At 39.0% G+C, this 19,152-nt stretch overlaps 1 protein-coding gene across 1 annotated transcript in view; it reads right to left on the bottom strand.

The window, feature by feature from the left end:
• Nucleotides 1–8,204, bottom strand: part of tanc1b (tetratricopeptide repeat, ankyrin repeat and coiled-coil containing 1b) — a 57,241-nt gene extending 49,037 nt beyond the window's left edge. The window contains exons 1-3 of the mRNA XM_037686150.1: nucleotides 8,174–8,204; nucleotides 4,413–4,546; nucleotides 770–959 (exon numbers count right to left, since the gene is read on the bottom strand). Coding sequence (XP_037542078.1) covers nucleotides 770–959; nucleotides 4,413–4,546; nucleotides 8,174–8,204 — 355 coding nt within the window. The remainder of the gene's footprint in view (nucleotides 1–769; nucleotides 960–4,412; nucleotides 4,547–8,173) is intronic.
• Nucleotides 8,205–19,152: the final 10,948 nt, after the last annotated feature.

Here is a 19,152-nt window from a genome sequence, read left to right as displayed (position 1 = left end):
AATTTAACTTTTCCCCAAATTATTCTTCTTTCAAAACAAGAAATACTCTGGAAGACTGCGCGGTCATAAAGTTACTGTTTGCTATTCAGTTCTCACTCCGAATATTCCAAACCTGGTTCCCGAATATAATCTTGACATTTATAAAGCCACTCGAGGCACTGAGAATTGAAACAGCAGGATGAATTAATGCATCAATAGACTTTACCATCTTTCTGTCAGCCTGTGTAAATCCCCAGATGTCTCATAGGGCTAGTACTGGAGTTACAGCGCCACGTCGAGCTGATGCAACTGTCAACTTGCTGCTCTATCGTGCTGAAGCAGCTTTATACAAACCCACCGACTGGCATACAAGGTGAACATCATGCGATACAAATGCAATTCAGCCTCGATAAGTCTGACAGAGTGACAAATGACTGACAGCACCGTGTTACACACCCTACAGGTATTGAGTAACATCTTTCCAAGAAGAAAAAATAGAAAGGAAAAAAAAAACCAAGAATTTTATGCAAAACACTGGACTTTTAGATGACAAGAAATCAGTGAAGCCAAATGAACTTTTGACTTCACTGATATTTCACTTTCGGTCCAAATGTCGCATTAAACTGCAAACTTGAGGATTGAGCTCACATCAAAACCCCTTTTTTTTTTAATATGGCTACATAAATTCAAATATTTGCCTTTAAGTGTCTTTATATACTGTCCAAAATGACTTATTATCTTAAACTGTAATCATTTACCATGAAAGGCTGAAGAGGGGGTGGATTCTCACCTATGATCCCGCTGTCTTTGCTTTCAAGTGTAGAGCTGGGGCTGGTGATGGTCCCACAGGGGCTGGAGCGGCTGAGCGGGGGTCGACTCGTCGTGCTGTTGAGGGTGGAACATGGACTGTCGGTACTGGGAGACGCCGTGCTGCTGGTCAGTGTAGAGCAAGGGCTAATACCCTGGCTGGTCAGATCGCACTGAGGACATAAAAGAAGAGTTCAATAATCCAAGAATTTAAATGAAATATGAAAAAGGTTAATCTAAATTATCATTCTGTAAGAAGTTACATTTTTGTGAAATGAAATATGACTAAAAAAAACATGTTTTCCAACTTATTTTGTAAGGAAAAGTATGGCTGTAAAAGGTAAAGTTTTCTGACTAGAATCATGTGAAAGCAATAGAAGAAATTCCTTCACAAATAAGCGTTTCGCATGTGAGCATGACACACAAGCTGAAGGGTATGCACACTGTAGATGGCACAAGGTTTTAAAAAACACATTCATATTTATATGTTTGGAGGAACCAAAGTAAGCCCAAAGAAAAAATTCACAAGGGAAGAAAACTGCACTTTGTTGTGACACAATAGATAAACTTTTGTTGCCATCAAGCCACACTGACAACCATACGAGAGCTGGATCTTTGGTAGAACTGACAACCAAAGAAATCTAAATTAATCCTCAAATGTTCTGTCTCATCTTTTTTTGTGAACAAAATACAACGTATCTGAAGGCCGTCAATGTGCCATTGTATGACGAGCCAAACTACTTAAAGACAATGTTACTCAGTATCCTCTGTGTACTTCCTTATGAAATATCTGTCTCTCTTGGCTAGACTTGTCCTTATCGTACAGGTCTCTCTTGAAAATGAGTCCTCGTGACTCAGTGAGACTCACCTGTATAAATAAAGGTTGAATGAATATCAAAAAATTTAATAATTTAGATTTTTTTAAATGTATGTTATGGACAAAAGCACATAGAACTATGACATATCACCGTGTATCAAAGTTCATGCTCAATAATCCAGGTAAAACAATCCAACAAAGTTAAGTCAGGTCCTCTGGACTGTTTCTTTTTTTGTTGAATCGTTTTGTCCTTCATCCAAAGGACTTCATCAGTCCAAGGAGCCACAACAAAGTCAGTCTCATAACTGGCTACTCGCATATTGGGCCAACCAGTTTTATGGTGATACAATGCTTTTTGGGGCCTTTCCTCCCCCCCGTCGACTCCTTTGAGGCAGCCATGGTCAACACGTTTCACCAAAAAACTAAACCATCCAGAAGACCTGACTTAACTTTGTTGGATTTTCACCTGGATTAACAATAAATCAATTAATCGCACAATGAATGAAAATTATCAACCTCATTTTCATTTATCGGCTTTATCGTTTCTTTGTGTCTCTCTCTTTCTACTGAAGACACTGGATGACAAAAGGCTCACCTCCGGTGCTCTTCACTGACCCCTTTTTTTCTCTTTTCTCTTTAAAATCTGTTTTAACCGTCCAAAAATCACGTTTTTGGATCGTTAAAAGCAGCTAAGTTTAGAAACTAAGCTACGAGCTAAGCTAACAGGCCGACCTCGGGGGGGAAAACCTCTGTCTTTTCGAAGCTCCAAAATTCATGGTTGAAACCCGTGCCTTCATCTAAAAAGCTGCTTTTCTTTGCAAAAAGAAGCTCAGAACTTATTTACTGATTTTTTAATTAAAATCTGTGTGTGAAAAATGCTATGCTAAATAGCTCAAATCAAACCGAGCGACCGCCATTTTGAGAACCCAAAAAAGCAAGGAGAGACAGCCCATGTCACATCAAGGGACCTCCCTCCATTTTTCTTAAAGAGACACTGTTCGCTCCCTCACTATCCATCCTTTGGTTCAAACAGTCCTATACTGCCATCCGGTGGTCAAAAAAAGGTACTACACTCAAAACAAATAAATCAACATTTATTAAATTTGAAAATAATTACTAATTATTGTCAAATTTCAAACAATATGATCGTTTATCACAATAATTTCTGAGATAATTAATCGCCCAGCAAAATTTGTTATTGTGACAAGCCTACTGAATTGTTGAGAATGAACTTTGATGTTTTGAACCACTTTGGATATGGCTGCCTCAGAGGAATCGATGGGGGAGAGTGCGGACTCCATAAACCATCTTATCACTATAAAACTGGTTGGCCCACTCTGAGAGTAAGCTATTTATGAGACTGAGTTAGTTGTGGCGCCACATACTGATGAAGTCCTTTGGATGAAGGACGAAATGTTTCAATAAAAAACAAACCGTCCAGAGGACCTGATTTAACTTTGTTGTATATCACCATGAAAGTTACATTTATTAAGGTGTTGGGAGCTGGATTAGTCACAGTAGATATTGCTTACATGCATGAATGACTGTGCAAGCCTCAGCATTAAAGATTCATCCTAAAAACAACTACAGGTTGAATTATGTCATTGCACACACCGTTGGTTGCAGATATTTTGTTTGCTTTCCAAGCAGCAAATTTGTTTACAGGGCTACAGCTAAATTATGTATTGCCTCAATCAAACTACCAATGAAAACCTCAGAAAACTGTTTGTTTTTATGAATGCTTTTCATAAAGTTTGCGTTGTAAAATATTTATGTAATCACCTTCTCTTTATTCTGTTTAAAACCTTACTACTGCATTTCAAAATAACTACTGTGTAGTATGAATTTTTAAAGAGTTTTTTTTAATTCGCAATTAGGGTTTCTGTTTGAACGTCTAAATATTTATGCTAAAAGAAGACAAAGCGGAAGATTGCTAGAAAGTTTGCAGCTTGATGAACAACTAGTAGATTTCTGACACAATTGAGGAGCATTCTTTATTTTTATATGCCTCCTGCTTGTATGCAAACAACACAGTGCGAGTCAAACGCCAAAGTGGGATTTTAAAATTGGCTTCAAGGCAAGAGTGAAACACGCTGAGTTAAAGACATGCTGTAAAACGGAGACACGAAGAACAAAACTACTTTCAGATGACAATAATGAGCGACGAAAACACACCTACATACACAAAAACAAAGTCCAAACCTTTAGATTCCCATGCCCATCCCCTCTTGTGACATCTCTTATGACTATGATTCATAAGACTTGTTCTGAGCCGCTCTCACGTTCCTAAATTTGCCAGATCGGTGTCAAAACATGCCCAGGACACAAGATGATTGAGGAAAATGCAGCATACTGGGCTCTGCTCCTCACTCAGTCCCAGCTTAATTAGTAGAGCCAGGCGCAGACCGAGCATAACTCTATTCCTGGACATGAGCTCAGATGCTCTTGTTACATACTCCAGAGACACTTAAATAGCATTTAAGTTAAAGAAAGACAAATGTGCAGGAAAAAACAAAACATGCAACCAATTTCAAATATTCACTTACTTTTTTTAAAAACACATTTAACTGTTGAAATTAAACAGTCTGAGAGTTACCATTGCTTCTTGTGTCAAGAAAATATTACACCTTAAACGGTCCATAACTCGGGGGGAACAAATCAGGTAGCAACAAAATAATCCATTCAGCTGTTACTCTGTGACAACTAGCCTCTCCTCTCATCAGCTCTCCATCGGAGTGCTGCAGCAGCGGCGGCAGCTGCTGTTGGGTGAGGGGAGGGACAGTAGAGGGGAGGGAGGAAAATCAAATACCTTCTTTTCATTCTTGTCGTCCATAGGTATGCGTGTTGTACCCGGGATCCCTTCTCCCAGTAAAAATCCCAGCCTTGTCATCAGTTCCTGAGTGGCAGGAGAGGAGGAGCTTGGCTGTTGCTCTGCTTGCAGCTCTGGAGATGAGAGGGGGGAAAGAGAGAAAGAGAAAAATGCTCAACATTAGCTGGGGGAGAGAGAGAGAAGATTCCCTCTCTGCACCGGATGGGCCACACAGGGCCACGCCGCCTGCCCTACCCTCCTCGGCTCTGCTTTGAAATGCTACGCTCTCCAGAAGCTGCTGATGTGCTGCATATGACTAGACCCGTAGAGGGCGAGGAGAGAAGACAAGAGAGGGAGAGTGTGTGGAGGGGGCTGTGGCTTGTGTGTGTGTGTATGTCCTGCAACATGCCTTGAGTGCCAATTCCAGGTCTTCCTGCTTGTTTACAGCTCTCACTCACAGAGCCTCTGAATATCAATGAGAGGACCAGCTTTGTCCAGCAAAGCTTTGGTCTTCATTCTGAACAATTAAGCCAACTTTCAGCTGCTGAACACAGCACAGGAAGTTGGCAATCTAGTTTCAGCTTTACGCATTTTTAAATACCATATTTTTCGGCCAATAAGTCACTGTTTTTTGCATCATTTGCATGTCCTGCAACTTATAGGCTGAAGCGACGTACTTATGGATTTTTCCCCCATATTTATAAACCAATTTTTGGCTGAGATATGACCATTTTTATTCATGCTGACTGGAAAAAAAAAAGAATGGTACCATTTCCAGCCGCTAGATGGCAGCAGAATAGTAGCAGTAAGGCATGTTGTTGTATCACGTAATAGGTAAACGTGGCTATAATGATTTTTTATAAGGATTTTCTTGTTAAATTTCAAAGAAACAAGCAGCGTTCCTCCTTCCTTTTTTCCTCCCTCTGCGCGCTCTCGGAGCACCGAGGCAGCGAATACAGTTGATTTGACCGTTAAAGTACATTTATAAAGCGAAAGGTAGACTGAGAAACACCTTTACTATAATTTCGAGCAAACAAACAATTGTTTTAAGTGTTAATCTTGTTAAATTTCTGTTAAAGTCCTCCTGGTCATGCTCCTGCGGCTGCCATTTGACAGCCCATCGATTTTTGGCACAACACCGGCTCACATTTCCAGGTTCGGCCCACATTTCTGGGTTGTCAGCGGTGACGTGTCACAAACACGACGCGTCAGCGGTGATGCATAATAGATGCGATGTATACGGCGAAGCGACATATTTATGGATTGTTCCACTTTTTTTTAGACATATTTGGACTGATGTGACTTATAGGGCGGTGCGACGGGTACGTGGAAAATACGGTATATGACTTCAAATTGTGTCGTCTCATAATCCATACATATATTATGGAAATACGGACTGATTGAATGATGTGAGCATGGTCTCTGAGGCAGGCAGTTCGATTATTGGTAAAAGAGATGTGGAGTGAGCAAGGTACAAGGGCTTATTATACAGCCCTCTGTCAGCACCTTCACCTCCTCGCTTTCATTTTCTGCTCTGCCCTCTGCCTTCCACAGTTATTAATAATGTTGACAGTAAATCTGATTTAATACAAACAAGTTCAATGGCGCAGTGTGTTGTCGCAACAGCAATACAAAAATCAAGTCACCAGACAAGAACACATTTTTTGTAATAAAAAACAAGATGTACAGAAGTACATCAACCACAAGTGATATTGTGTAAAAATACATTTTCAATTATTTATTTAAAAAAAGGGATAAAGTTTAGTGCTTTGTTTACCTCTTTTTCTTCGTTTGAACAAAATAATGCAAAAGAAATGTTTTGTGGTCAGCAATCATGTAATGCTGCTCAGTTGTTTTAGTTTCTGATCATATGTTTTATCTTGTAACTAAAGCTGTATTTTTTCTTTTTTGTCCATCTGTAACTGATGTTCACAGCAAGCCCAGCTGAAACCATACGGTGAGAAGGAAAGAATGCAGACTGCTGATTAGTCAGAGAATTATCAACCGTGGGGGTGAATAGAGTCTCTGCAGCGCACAGACACGATTCTTTGTTTTCACAAGTTGTTTGAAACTCCAGCAACATAAAGTTAATCATAGATATTAGTTCTGTGCTCATTTACCACATATTGTGTTCAAGACAAATGGAGACAAGTATGATTTTTGAAGCGTGAGTGTGGATTTAACTATCAATTTTCTGTGAATTTTACTTCGCTCACCTGAGCTGAGCATTTCATTATTAGAGCCATTCAAAAATAAAGTCCGTCTGTGCTAAAAGCCTCCTGCAAACCTATTTGGAGCAACAATCAATAACTGGATAGCAGTTTGTGTTACAAGAATGACATTAAATTAACACACATGCACACAGAAGTTGGGTTTTGTTCAAATGTACCACGCTGCTGATCCTCCTGAAGTCGAGGTAACTTTCTGCAGTGAAAAACGATGCAGGAAAGAGCTAAGCTGTACCACATCAAGTAACAGAAAAACACCAAACAGTAGCCATGTTGTTTCAGCACAGTGGAAACAGTTTACAAGTTTGAACATGCGCACTTTGATGGCAAAAAGACAAGCGGAACCAGTAGACCCAGCTTGTTGATTCTTACCAGTGAATTACAAGAGAAATGTCCAACAGAGCATTTCAGGGATGAGACCAATCCAAGTGGCAGAATCTGCCTGCTCAGTTGAACAAAGCTTATCAGTAAGACGACGCCATCAGACTCGTCATAACTGGAAGGCCGAATTACTTGGAGGGCAGCGTGACCAAACAGTGAACTGTGGACAGATATACATGATACAGGACAATTCTGATGCACCTAACGAGGACAACCCAGGAGAACCTATCAGCGAATTAAATATTTCTACAAAAAAATTGATAATTGTGTTGTGTAACTTTGTACCCATCAGGACTAAAAACAACAGAACCATAAGCTGCTGCAGCACCAGATGCAAAACTATGAAGTGGAACTGTGCGTATCTCTTAAGCTGCCTCAGTGTCATCTAGTATGACAAGACAAGCCTTGCTGTTATTATTTTAGCATTTTTAAGACACTGGGTTTAAGTTGCTCCTCCTTAAAGACAAACACCACAACCTAATCGCCTGTTTTCAGTTAATACCTGTACTGCGCCTCCCCATTAAAACATCCAGTGTTTATCAGTACTTACGCACCATAGGGAGAATGTTTGCACATATTATGCATAAGATTTAGTGTCATATTTCATCTTTCTGATCTCAAAGTATTCCTCTTTTAGTTTGTTGACAGTTCTGAAGGATCCTGCAAACCAAGCATCAGTGCTGGCAGTGAGGGAATCTGACAAAGAAATCATCCAGGAATAGAAAGAAAATGTTTAGTTTCCTCATTCATTCCAGTTTGACCATGTTGATTGATCTCACTTCAATCCAATAATTATGTTTGGAAATTTTATCGTCCCCTTAAATTTTGTTATTTTACAACATGTATTTTCTAAATAGCCTTTATATTTCAAACAGCTATTCCTTCCTTTTTTCTCCGCTGCTCTCTCTTCAAGGGTCGCCACAGCGAGTCATCCTCCTCCATCTAACACTGTCCTCTGAATCCTCTGTCCTCACTTCAACTACCATGTCCTCTCTAACTGCATCCATATTTTTCCTCTTTGTCTTTTTCCTGGAAGCTGCATTTCCAACATCCTTCTACCAATATACCCACTGTCCCTCCTCTGGACATGTCCAAACCATCTCAGTCTGGCCTCTATAACTTTATCTCCCAGTTGTTCAACCTGTGCTGTACCTCTGATGATTTCATTCCTGATCTTACCCATCCTTGTCACGCCTAAGGAGAACCTCAACATCTTAATTTCTGCCACTTCCAGTTCTTCCTCCTGTCTTTTTCATTTACCATTTATTTATACAGGTAGTCTCATTGAGCCACGAGAACTAATTTTCAATTTTCTGTTTTAGGGAGCAGATGGTGGGGGTTAAGGGCCTTGCTCAGGGGGCCAGGGTGGGGCAAATGAGGGTGAGGCAGGTGTGGGTGTTTCACCTTTTCCACCCACATTTTGATGTTGACGGTCCCTGGAGTTGAACCTGCGACTTTCCGATCACAGGTCCATCTTCTAACCTCTGTGCCACCACTCCCCCAATTTAAGTGACTGTTATTATTAAATTAAGTGGCTAATTTAAGTGACTGTTTAAAAATACATATTTTTTCAAATAAGGGGCAGATATAAGAGTTTTTTTCTTCTTTCTGCACTCTTTTCATTCAATGTTTTTTCTTTTGATGGTTTTATTTATTTAGTCTATTTTAAATGAATGAATAAAATAAAATAAAAATAATGGTTTTAAACATCTGCTAAGTTCATGGCATAAACCAATGCAGACATGTTCCTGTTTTTTTTGTATTTTACATCGCTTTATAATGTAGGTGTTTTTGTTTTGTTTTTTAATTTCTTGTAATTTTCAATTCAAATGCATTTTTATGATTGTCAACTGTTGTACTGATAAATATCTCCTGGAGGGTAAACTATATCTTGGCTGCAAGTATCAAGCTGTGAAATCCTTCGTTTTCTACAACTGATAGCGGTTGGTCATTAATTACGATGAAGTTTAGCAACTTCTCGGTAAACATTCCAGTCAGGGTCAGAAATTCTTTATTGTCATTCGCACCTCAAATGGTACATGTGGTGGAGCGAAATTATGTACACAGGGTCCCAGTTACATCCAACAATAAAATGTAAAAGAAAAACAATGATAACATCTAAGATATGAATTAAGAAAAACATCAACTAAATTTACACTAAGCACTAATAGCATAAAAACATTACGTCGAACAGCAGCACATACGAGCTCCGTGGCTTCAGCGGTATGTTCTTCTCGTTCAGTCTGAAACAGGCAGTCTGATTTTATGTCCAACGTAAAACTAACTTTACTGCGGTTTAATGTGGTTCTATGGCTCTGCAGACATTGCACATTGCCGTCTTGCTTTGTGGTGTTTCTAGTGTAAAATACTTCCACAGAGTGGACATGTTTCGATGAAAAGTTGGTTAGCCGTTAGCCACAGTGCTACTGCACGTTGTAGCTGGCTGCAAACCATGAAATGGATTTCCTGAATGTGAGGCGGGTCTTATTACTCTGGGTTCATAAGACACGACTCAGTTAAGGAAATCCATTCCATAGTTTGAAGCCAACGTGCAGAACAGCTGGCAGGGAATCACATGACGAGAAGTTTTAACAGACACAGACATGCATCATGGATTGGAAATCTCTGCAGGTTGGATCGGAAAAATCCAAAATGTAAATTATGCTGGTATCGGAGGCCGATACCAATACCGGATCGGCCCCATCCCTAAAAAAAATTGCAGTTCAAGCCAACTGTCAAGATAAATTTTAACATAGTTCAACTCAAAGTCAACACACAATTTACCAGAGTGACTAATTCAATTTGCACAATTTGCACAGGCTAATTCATCAAAAGCAGAAGTCAACGGCATTATCAAGCCAAATATAATGTGGATGAAAACTCTTCGATTCTTAACATGTCAAAAAGCTGAAGACATTTTGGTTTTCATAATTTTTCAGATTGGCTAGAAAAATATACCAACAGCCCATGCAGTTTGTAAGATACAGCATAATGTCCCTTCTTCCTGTTGGAACAGTTTACAGCGTCGCCCCCTGGGAGGAAGTAATAACTCAGCTTCATTAAAGCCTGTTTACCCCTAAACACACTGAAAATTACTTCATCACCAACAGTTAGAATAAATTTAATCATCTCATTATAGTAAGAGTCTTGAGTTTGAAAACCAAATAAAAAATACAAATGAAAACAAACAAACTTGCATCTACATTTATGGTAAAAGCATTTCTACACACAGCAGTCACATTGTGGCAAGGTTTTGTTAAAAATAATTGTGTAACACTGTATTTTGTATGTGAGATTTTATTTAAACCATTTTAAGGCTTTTTGAACTATATTCGTGGGACTACAGGTAAAACATTTGCTTGAAAGAGGTTGCACTGGTACAGACTTTTCATTGTGATTTCACATGGTGACAACACAAAGAATGAGAACTCGCTCTAGTGTTCAAGGTCTATCGTGAACAGTATGTCTATGAATTGTCTGTTGCAGCAAGAATGATCTTCAATAAAAATTCAAAGGGATACAATTGACGAACACTCAGTTTGGAGTTAAATCTGATTAAATCAATCACCCAGTTATTTATATTGGATCATATATCGCTAGTTCTTCAAAAACAACGCAAACCACCAACCTCCAAGGGCTAAACAGTGGTCCAGGATGTGCTCAAGATCCAACGTGGTCACATAACAACTGACAAAAAAGGCTGATATGAAGACACACACACAATACTTTCAAGACAAACAAACCATAAACATGTGGGCCACATAAATAACAGCCAGGGGCCTAAGAAGACAATCTATACACCACACAGAGCTGGACACAAACCTTTACATTTAGCTTTCTGTTTATCTTAGCTTCCTGTAAAGCACTTTATTAATACCACTCTTTGGGTTTTTCCTCGTCAACCACTTCCTAAAATAAGTTAAACGTTTAGTTTGTGTGATTTAAGAAGACAATGGTGTAGAACAACAGAGAAGATAACCCTGGGACAGATTTATTTTATGAATGCCTGTAAATCCATCCATCCTTTCTGGAACAGCCATTAAAAACATAAATATGAGCGGTGGTAAACGTTAACTACGTTTGGCTCATAAACAGAAAGCAGCAGTATCCATTCTGTGTTGCTTTGCTTTCATACTGGGAGGCTTGTCAAAAGAAATCTCAATGAGTCTAAAGTGCCAGACAGTTTTATATGTGTTTTACTAAATGTCCAGCTTCAGGGGATCTCAGTTGGAAGATGGACAATATCCCATTTTCTCCTCTTCTTTCAGACTTCTTTCTCAGACATTATACATCAAAATAGTTCAGTTAATACTATTATTAGTGCCTCTAAAAGGACAGCTTCTTCAGCCTTACTGAGTAATATTTTCTTTTAGTGTGCCATTATTACCCCCTGACAGTTTTGTCACAATTTCTAACATAATTGGGCAGTGCTGGACATTATTAGCCTGTCAAAAAAAGACTATTCATTTTCTAGTTTTGGGCAGCACGGTGGCGCAACTGGTAGAGCTGCTGCCTCTCAGCGAGCAGGTCCTTGGTTCAAACCCCGGTCCAGGGGCCTTTCTGGGTGGAGTTTGCATGTTCTCTCCGTGCATGCGTGGGTTTTCTCCGGGTACTCCGGTTTCCTCCCACAGACCAAAAACATGCATGTTAGGCTGATTGGTAACTCTAAATTGTCCCTAGGTGTGAGTGAGAGAGTGAATGGTTGTTTGTCTCGTTTGTCTCTATGTGGCCCTGTGATGGACTTGCGACCCATCCAGGGTGTACCCCGCCCCTCGCACAGTGATTGCTGGACATGGGCACCAGCGACCCCCGTGACCCAAAATGGAATAAACGGGTAAAGAAAATGGATGGATGGATTTTCTAGTTTTTTAATAATATATACTTATATACCAATTTTATTTTATTTTTTTGTAATGATGCATTTTCTGTGTTCAAAAACATTTATCTCTTTGTATCAAGAATTCTTATGTTCAAAAAACAGATCAAATATTTAATGCTGGGTTTAAGAATTGTTAAAAAGCAAAAGCAGAAACAATTGTTTCCAGCAGCATAAATACGAGCATCACACCAGTATAAAAACATCCGAGGAAAAGGTGACAAACATTCTGGGGTCCATATAGTAAAGTCAATTTATAAAATACATTTAAAGGAATTAAAGCCTTTTGAATAAAGTTCTCCACCAACTAACTTCTTCTACAGCACCTGCTGTTTTCGGTCTGGACCAGGCAGGCTGATTTATTTATTTTTACAGTGTACAGTATGTAGCCCAAGGTGGCCTTTCTGTATTAAAAAGTGTACAATATACTACCAATGCCCTAATATGTGCCAAGTAATTTTTTTGGTGCAAGATGTTCAGATGGGTATAACTTACTTCGGATATTGTAAATATAATTACTATTTCACTTTTTGGTACTTTATTTTTGTACCATTATAATTGTAGCATTTCTTGTTTGTTTGGTCTGATTTTTTTAGCTAGTCAAATCGGTTCTTCTCATCCTGAGTATTTCATTGTACTGTTAACCTTGTGTTAACCTTGGATATGACAAATAAACACAACTTGACATGAACTTACATTGTGTATAAGAGAGTAGGTTGGGGAGGTTTTATTTTTATTTTTTGGCTTGCCCGAGGCAGTGCAATGATGTGTCCTGGCAAGCAGAGGGAGTAATTTTATCAACAGTGCAAAGGTGGAAACAGTGGGTGGCCAATGGTGGCCTTGGCCACCACAAATTCATCTTTGGTCACCCCCCCAGCCACTCCAATTATATGAGGAAAGTCAGTACTTTAGTATGCAAGAGAGGCAAGCTGATCACAACTGAAGGGATTGAACTACAGGAAGACAACACCAGAGTTTCCCTTAGGTCAGTCACTTGCCTTGGTAGGGCACTCATCTATTCGATTTGAATCTGAACCCCTCAGTCGATACCGAGGGGAGGGGGAATGCGTGAGAGAAGTGGAGTGCTACATCTGAAGCATTTCAGGGTGCATTCACACCTGATAGTCCGGTAGACTCGGTTCAGTTGGGGACCAATATTCATAACATTTTGTTTACATTTGAGCTGGTGCGTTTGCATTCACACTGCACTGTGCAGTCGAGCCAACCTGTTGAACCAACCTATTCCCCCGCTCGCCTGTGGGGGCGCTGCACCAAGAACTACTGAAAGAAACAACACAAAAACCTCTGAAGACACTTATTCTTCTGGAAATAAAAACAAAAACGAAGTGGCATCAAGTTTTAGTAGTTTTAGGAGTTATATTTTGTCATTTTTCAAAACTGGACTCAGCATGAGCAGAAGATGAGGCAGAAGACCACGGAGAATGTTGTTTTTCACACAAGGCAGCTGACGGCTCCATATAAGGTAAGAGAAATGCATGTTTGTTTGCCCTGCTCTGTACTCCACTTCTTGCTTGTGGAGCGGGGCCCGGTCTGTTTACATTCACACTGTACTTGAACCGCGCTGGAGTTCTCTTCTACTGGACCGAGACCTAGGTTTTAGCCCGGGCCAGAGTTCGCCTTTTTGTTCCGTGACAGAGTTCAATGGCGCGTTCACACCTCCCCAAATGAACTGGACTTTCTAGGAAAACGAGCTAGAGTTTGGTTAAAGCGGACTAAACAGGGCTGGTGTGAATGCACCCTTAGCTAGCGCCGCTGTATGTGCCACTGTGTCAGGGCCGGCAGTTCTCGACCACGGGTGGGGGGTCAGTGTAAAGGTGAAATATATTTTAGAGCCAACATGATAGGTTAGAATAAAAACAGTACACAGAATCCTATTTCAAAAGCAGTCCTTAGGATGGACCAACCATGCAGTTTTAGTAAATGCACCAATGGACAAAACTTATCTTTCTAACCTCCAACAACAATGGCCCGGGAAGGAAGGAAACTTGATTTGGCAAGTGTCTAATCTGATAAAACTAACAATTTCACAGTGAAGAGAAGAATACTATCCAAAACTGAACAAGGTGAAAAATGATTATAAGCATTGCTCTCAAGGTGCTCATCAACTTCTCTCATCGTGAATAGCCTACTTTTTTTAATTGGTACCAACTGAAAAGAACTTCACCCAACACAATGACTTAATATGTGAGAGCAGTGAAACATTAATCCTGCGCTTGACATTTTATGAATCATTTTCAGACTTAATAATGGAAATTACATGATTAATGATTCTGCTGCAGACAGTAAAACTGGGACAAAAGGCCAACTGCATCTTTTTCTGAGCACATAATGTAAAATAGCTGCATTCATCTAAATGCAAGACAGTATTCTAAAGAAGAACGGTGCACGCTCCCAGACAGTGTCAGATTTGTTCTCTCTGCCCGTAGTTATGGAAAACCAGGAATGTTGCTGGAACCAATTTGTTATTCCAGTAAGGATACTGCAAATGGAAGGAATAACAAAACAACATTGTTATCTGCTGCCTGCGGAGGTTTATGAGCAGGTGTGAAATAGCAGCCATGTGGTTCAATGCTGCAAGAAAGAAGACGAAGGAAGAAGAGGTGGGGGTGGGGGACACCTTGAGCAGACGGGCTCCATAGAACTGTCTGAGCTCTCTCCTGCCAAGAAAACAATCCAGCCGGTGCTCATTAGAAGCTGGAGTTTCATTACCACCAACTCTGGGGACTGTTTAATGAACCCTCAATGAGAACATGCATCCTGCTTTCCCATTTCAGACCTACGAGGAGACGTGCCCCCAGACCTCCCCCGGCCCCTCCCCCCAACGTAAGTTAAGCTCATTTACTGCACTTTAGTAAAACCATAAATGCCCTTTACAGCCCCGTCAGACAGAGTCCAACAAGATGTTAAAGCAACGGGTACTGACGATACAGCAAGTGCAAAAGAATGAGGTTGGGGACAACATGAGACTTTCGTGGTTTTTACTGTTGTCTTATATTTCAGCTTGACAATAATCCAGCTGTTATAAATGTTGTAAGACAACCACCAATGGGATTTATTTAACTATTAAAGAAACTGGACTAATTATATCATGGACTGAAATACCAACATTTTACATTTCTTGTTAAATAGGGAAATAAAATGCACAGATAAAATGCAATTTTTATTTTATTTTTTTTACAAATCTACAAATGAAAAATGCAAAATAGTAAAAAGAAAATAAGACAGAAAATAAATAAATTTATTATTATGGAAAACAATAAAAAAGAATAATGGAGTTTTCTTCTTAAAGTATTAGAATTGCACTTTAAATACATTAAATACACAGGTAATATATAGGTGTAATTAATTAGTGAACATTTCAAACAAAAATATGATAATTTAAACATAGTTTGAAAGATTAATAATTGCATATTGTATTTCTGTATTTTCTCATATTTAGGAGTTTCAGTCCAAACATCAGACATACGATTCTTTAATGGCTTCACAAATTAAACTGTAAGATTGAATATCGTCAAAGTCAAAAAAAATTTAATTAAAAGCTGATTTTAAAAGAAAAAAAAAAAACAAGTGAAAGCCTGATCTGTTGAGTCAATGACAAATAAACAAAATATACACTTTAACTCAAAATTGTAGAAGATGAAAAAAAAGGCTGCCAAACTATATCATCATGTTGCACAAATTAAATAGTTTTATTTTTTTTACTTTAAAATAATAATGTCTACATACAGATTGTTTGAGGAGCAAGAAACCCACATTACACTTCTACTTTACATTTTATTTCTCAGTTTGATTATAAAGTGCCACACAAGACTGTAAAAATATTGATACATACGCATTTTGATGTATAAAAAGTTGTGGCAGCATGCACTATGCAGGACAAAATGTGTATTTTTGAGACTAATACCCACAAATTTACAATTCAAAATAAAATGAATATAACCTGTTGTTTCAGCTGGTCTACGTTCACAGAATGCTTGCTAAACATTTTATCAATTGGTGTTAGACACAAAAACAAAATACGCATTAGTCTGAACTTCAAATGAAAAATGGATATTTTTAAAAAAAGACAATTGCGGAAAGGCACAGGGCGTTTAATTTAGCCATGATTGACAGAGACAGGGCTCTAAAACAGCTGAAACAATTTTGTCCACCCGGCTACTTGTCGCCTGGTGCAAACACACACACACACACTCACACAAACAAAGATAAAAGCTTTTGTCAACATGAAAATACACTCGGCACTAATAGCCAGGCAGAAGACATCCAATCTCTCCTCATAAATAGTGTCATATGGAAAGAGTCAGCTCTGAATAAACATCATGCTTCCTTTAATAGCCTTCAGTCCATTCTGCTTGTCCATGGGACAAAGCATGACTAAGCTGAAAATCCAGTTTAGAGGAACAAATGGAGTCCAAACGCAAACTTTTATTCATTCCATAACCAAATAAAATGCAAGGACAAAAAAAAGTACGATATAAAAATTCACGATTATAAAAATGAGGATCTGCACAGATTAAAATACAACAAAAATCAGGATGTGTAACCATTTTTTTGGTCATTCACAAAAAAACATATTTAAGCCTCAACAAAATTATAAATCTGTATCCTAAATGTCACACAGTTCTTCATCTGGCACTCAGTCAACTTTCTTTGCTGACGTTGACCTTGTTGCTAAAGCAGCAACGATAGACAATCATTCCGTATTGTCTCAACAATCTGAGACAAAGCTAGCATCATTTACCCTCCCTGAACAAGGACACAACACAAGCTGAAAGAAGCACTCTTTGTTGAAAATCTAACCCTGGACAGCCCATATCCCATTCAATTTCTAGAACAAAACATTTTTGAGTGTCGCACAAATGCATTGAAGTTGTTTTTGCTGTACTTTTAAACCAAACTCTCCTATAAGTTTTTAATTTCAATCACAAACACGTTGAACGGTCAAGCCGTAAACAATGAGGACCACATATGGCACAGTATATGCTCGCTGACAAACTATTATACAGCAATCTAAAACAATAGCCTGGACAAGCAAAGATCTTGTATATCATTTGACCTTGATTTGTGACCTTTATTTCAAATCTGAGGTGATGAAAAGATTAGCGACATGCATGATGGATGGGCTCCGGGCTGCCCACCAGAACTTCTCCCCAGAGATGGCCTATCTCCCGGCTGCCCGCGTGACCCCTGCCTTGGAGATGGACGGTCTCCCGGCTACTCACCAGAACTTCTCCCCAAAGGCGATCGGTCCCACGGCCACCCACCTGAGCTCCTCCCCAATGATGGGACAGTCTACGGGCCACCCACCAGAGCGTCTCCCCTGCGATGCACGGTCTCTGGGCCGCCCACCAGAGTCCCTGCCCCATACTGAATGGTCTCTTGGCTGCCGCCAGGAGACCGTCCCCTTAAATAGTGGAAGATCACACCATTTGAGCCACCAGTTTGTGGTAGCAGTGTCGCTAATCTTTTAGCAACACTGCAACTAACTAATGGCTAGTTCTATTTGTGGTACAAATTTGTATCAAGTTTTGTTAAATTATCTTGAGCGGTTCAGAGGTTATGGCCTGGACAAGCAAATACCTTATAAAACATGACCTTGATTTGTGACCTTGACCCTGGAATTGGGATGATGAGAGGTGTATATGACACTCCGTGTTGTGATGATACAAATGTGAATCAAGTTTCAGTACATTATTTTGAGAGGATCAGCTGTTACGGAGCAGACAAGCAAGGACCTTGTAAAACATTTGATCTTGATTTGTGACCTTGACCTTAGATTTAGGATGATGAAATGTGTATATGACACCCAATGTAGTGATGATACAAATGCGAATCAAGTTTCAGTACATTATCTAGAGCACATCAAAAGTTATGGGCGGGACAAAAGAAAGCTTACGGACAAGTGTACGTACGGACAGATGGACGTGACGATGACATAAAACATTCACATTTCAGCGGGCGTATAAAAAATTATACAAATGCATATTGATATTTAGTTGTTATTGCCAGAAACAATTAAAAGTCACATTAAAACACATTATTTTCTTAATTATTATAGATCTTCGCATTGTGGAACAGTACTGAAGCAAAACCATGTTATAAAGCATACAATCACCTAAAATGCTCTTTAAATAGCACGTGATTCCTAAAAGTTTGCTTAAGTTCTTGTTTTCTAATCTGTTTGAACACATTACAGTCAACAAGACCAAGAGTGGAACTTCTTATGTCTATTTCTAAACACTTTTCTTACATTGATTGACATTAAATCATCAAGAAATGTCGACTATCCTGGCTAAGTCTCCATGTTTATGTGTGATGAAGAAAATGGAAATGGATTTGTGTGCTGGTTTCACCACAAAGCATGAAGGAGATGGGCAATATAATCTAAATTGATGCACTTAGTTGGACCAGAAATTAGTTTTCCAAGAGGACACTGATCTAAGACACTTTTATAGACAATGCAAGGAGTATTTTAATAAGAACAGGATAGTAATAGGAGCCAGAAGATGTGGCTTCATCTATCACTAGACCTAAATCCAACTGACACAGATAGAAGAGTGAAAAAACTGAAGTCCAATGATTGACCAATCAACATGAATACTCAAAGAATATTGTTAGAAAAATATTACATGGCACTCAGAGAAATGAGTGCTTACTTGATATTACTTTCATTCATAGTCTGAATGGCTTCAGTGCTGAACTAAGTTGGAGAATATTTTCTAAATAAAAAGACATTTGCACGTGAAGATGATTTCATATTTCTGTGTGAGAATTTGTCCACAAGCAAGAAAACGTGAAGTTAAAACCTGTCAGCTGTGCAGTACGCATCATACGCCTAGAACTCAACTACCACAGTTAGTTTCAGTGAATAAAATCTATAAAAATCCCTAATTAAACGTAATTGTCTGAACATGTTGGCTCATTCCCTGTTGTTTAATTGCAGTAAAGTTATTTTACCTGCCAACAACGGCTGTGAGAAAATTAACATTACTTGAGGCTGATGTCCTGGCTCGTCTACTCAGTTCACTGAATAACTGGTTTCTGAAGCAATTGCAATCCAATATTATTACCGGTATTTAAACTTTTCTATCAAAAACTTTACAATGATACATAGTTCATTCAAATGTAACAATCGCTTTGTTTACAAAAATACTGGTTTGAAAACCATTTTTATTGTTCAGGAGTAATGACATCAGGAAGTATTGCCACACACACACACACACACACACACACA

The sequence above is a fragment of the Nematolebias whitei genome, chromosome 13 (assembly GCF_014905685.2).
Source record: "Nematolebias whitei isolate Nwh7 chromosome 13, NemWhi1, whole genome shotgun sequence".
NCBI classification, from domain to species: domain Eukaryota; kingdom Metazoa; phylum Chordata; class Actinopteri; order Cyprinodontiformes; family Rivulidae; genus Nematolebias; species Nematolebias whitei.
Note: the sequence above shows the minus strand (reverse complement) of the source record. Positions and strands in the feature narration are given on the sequence as shown.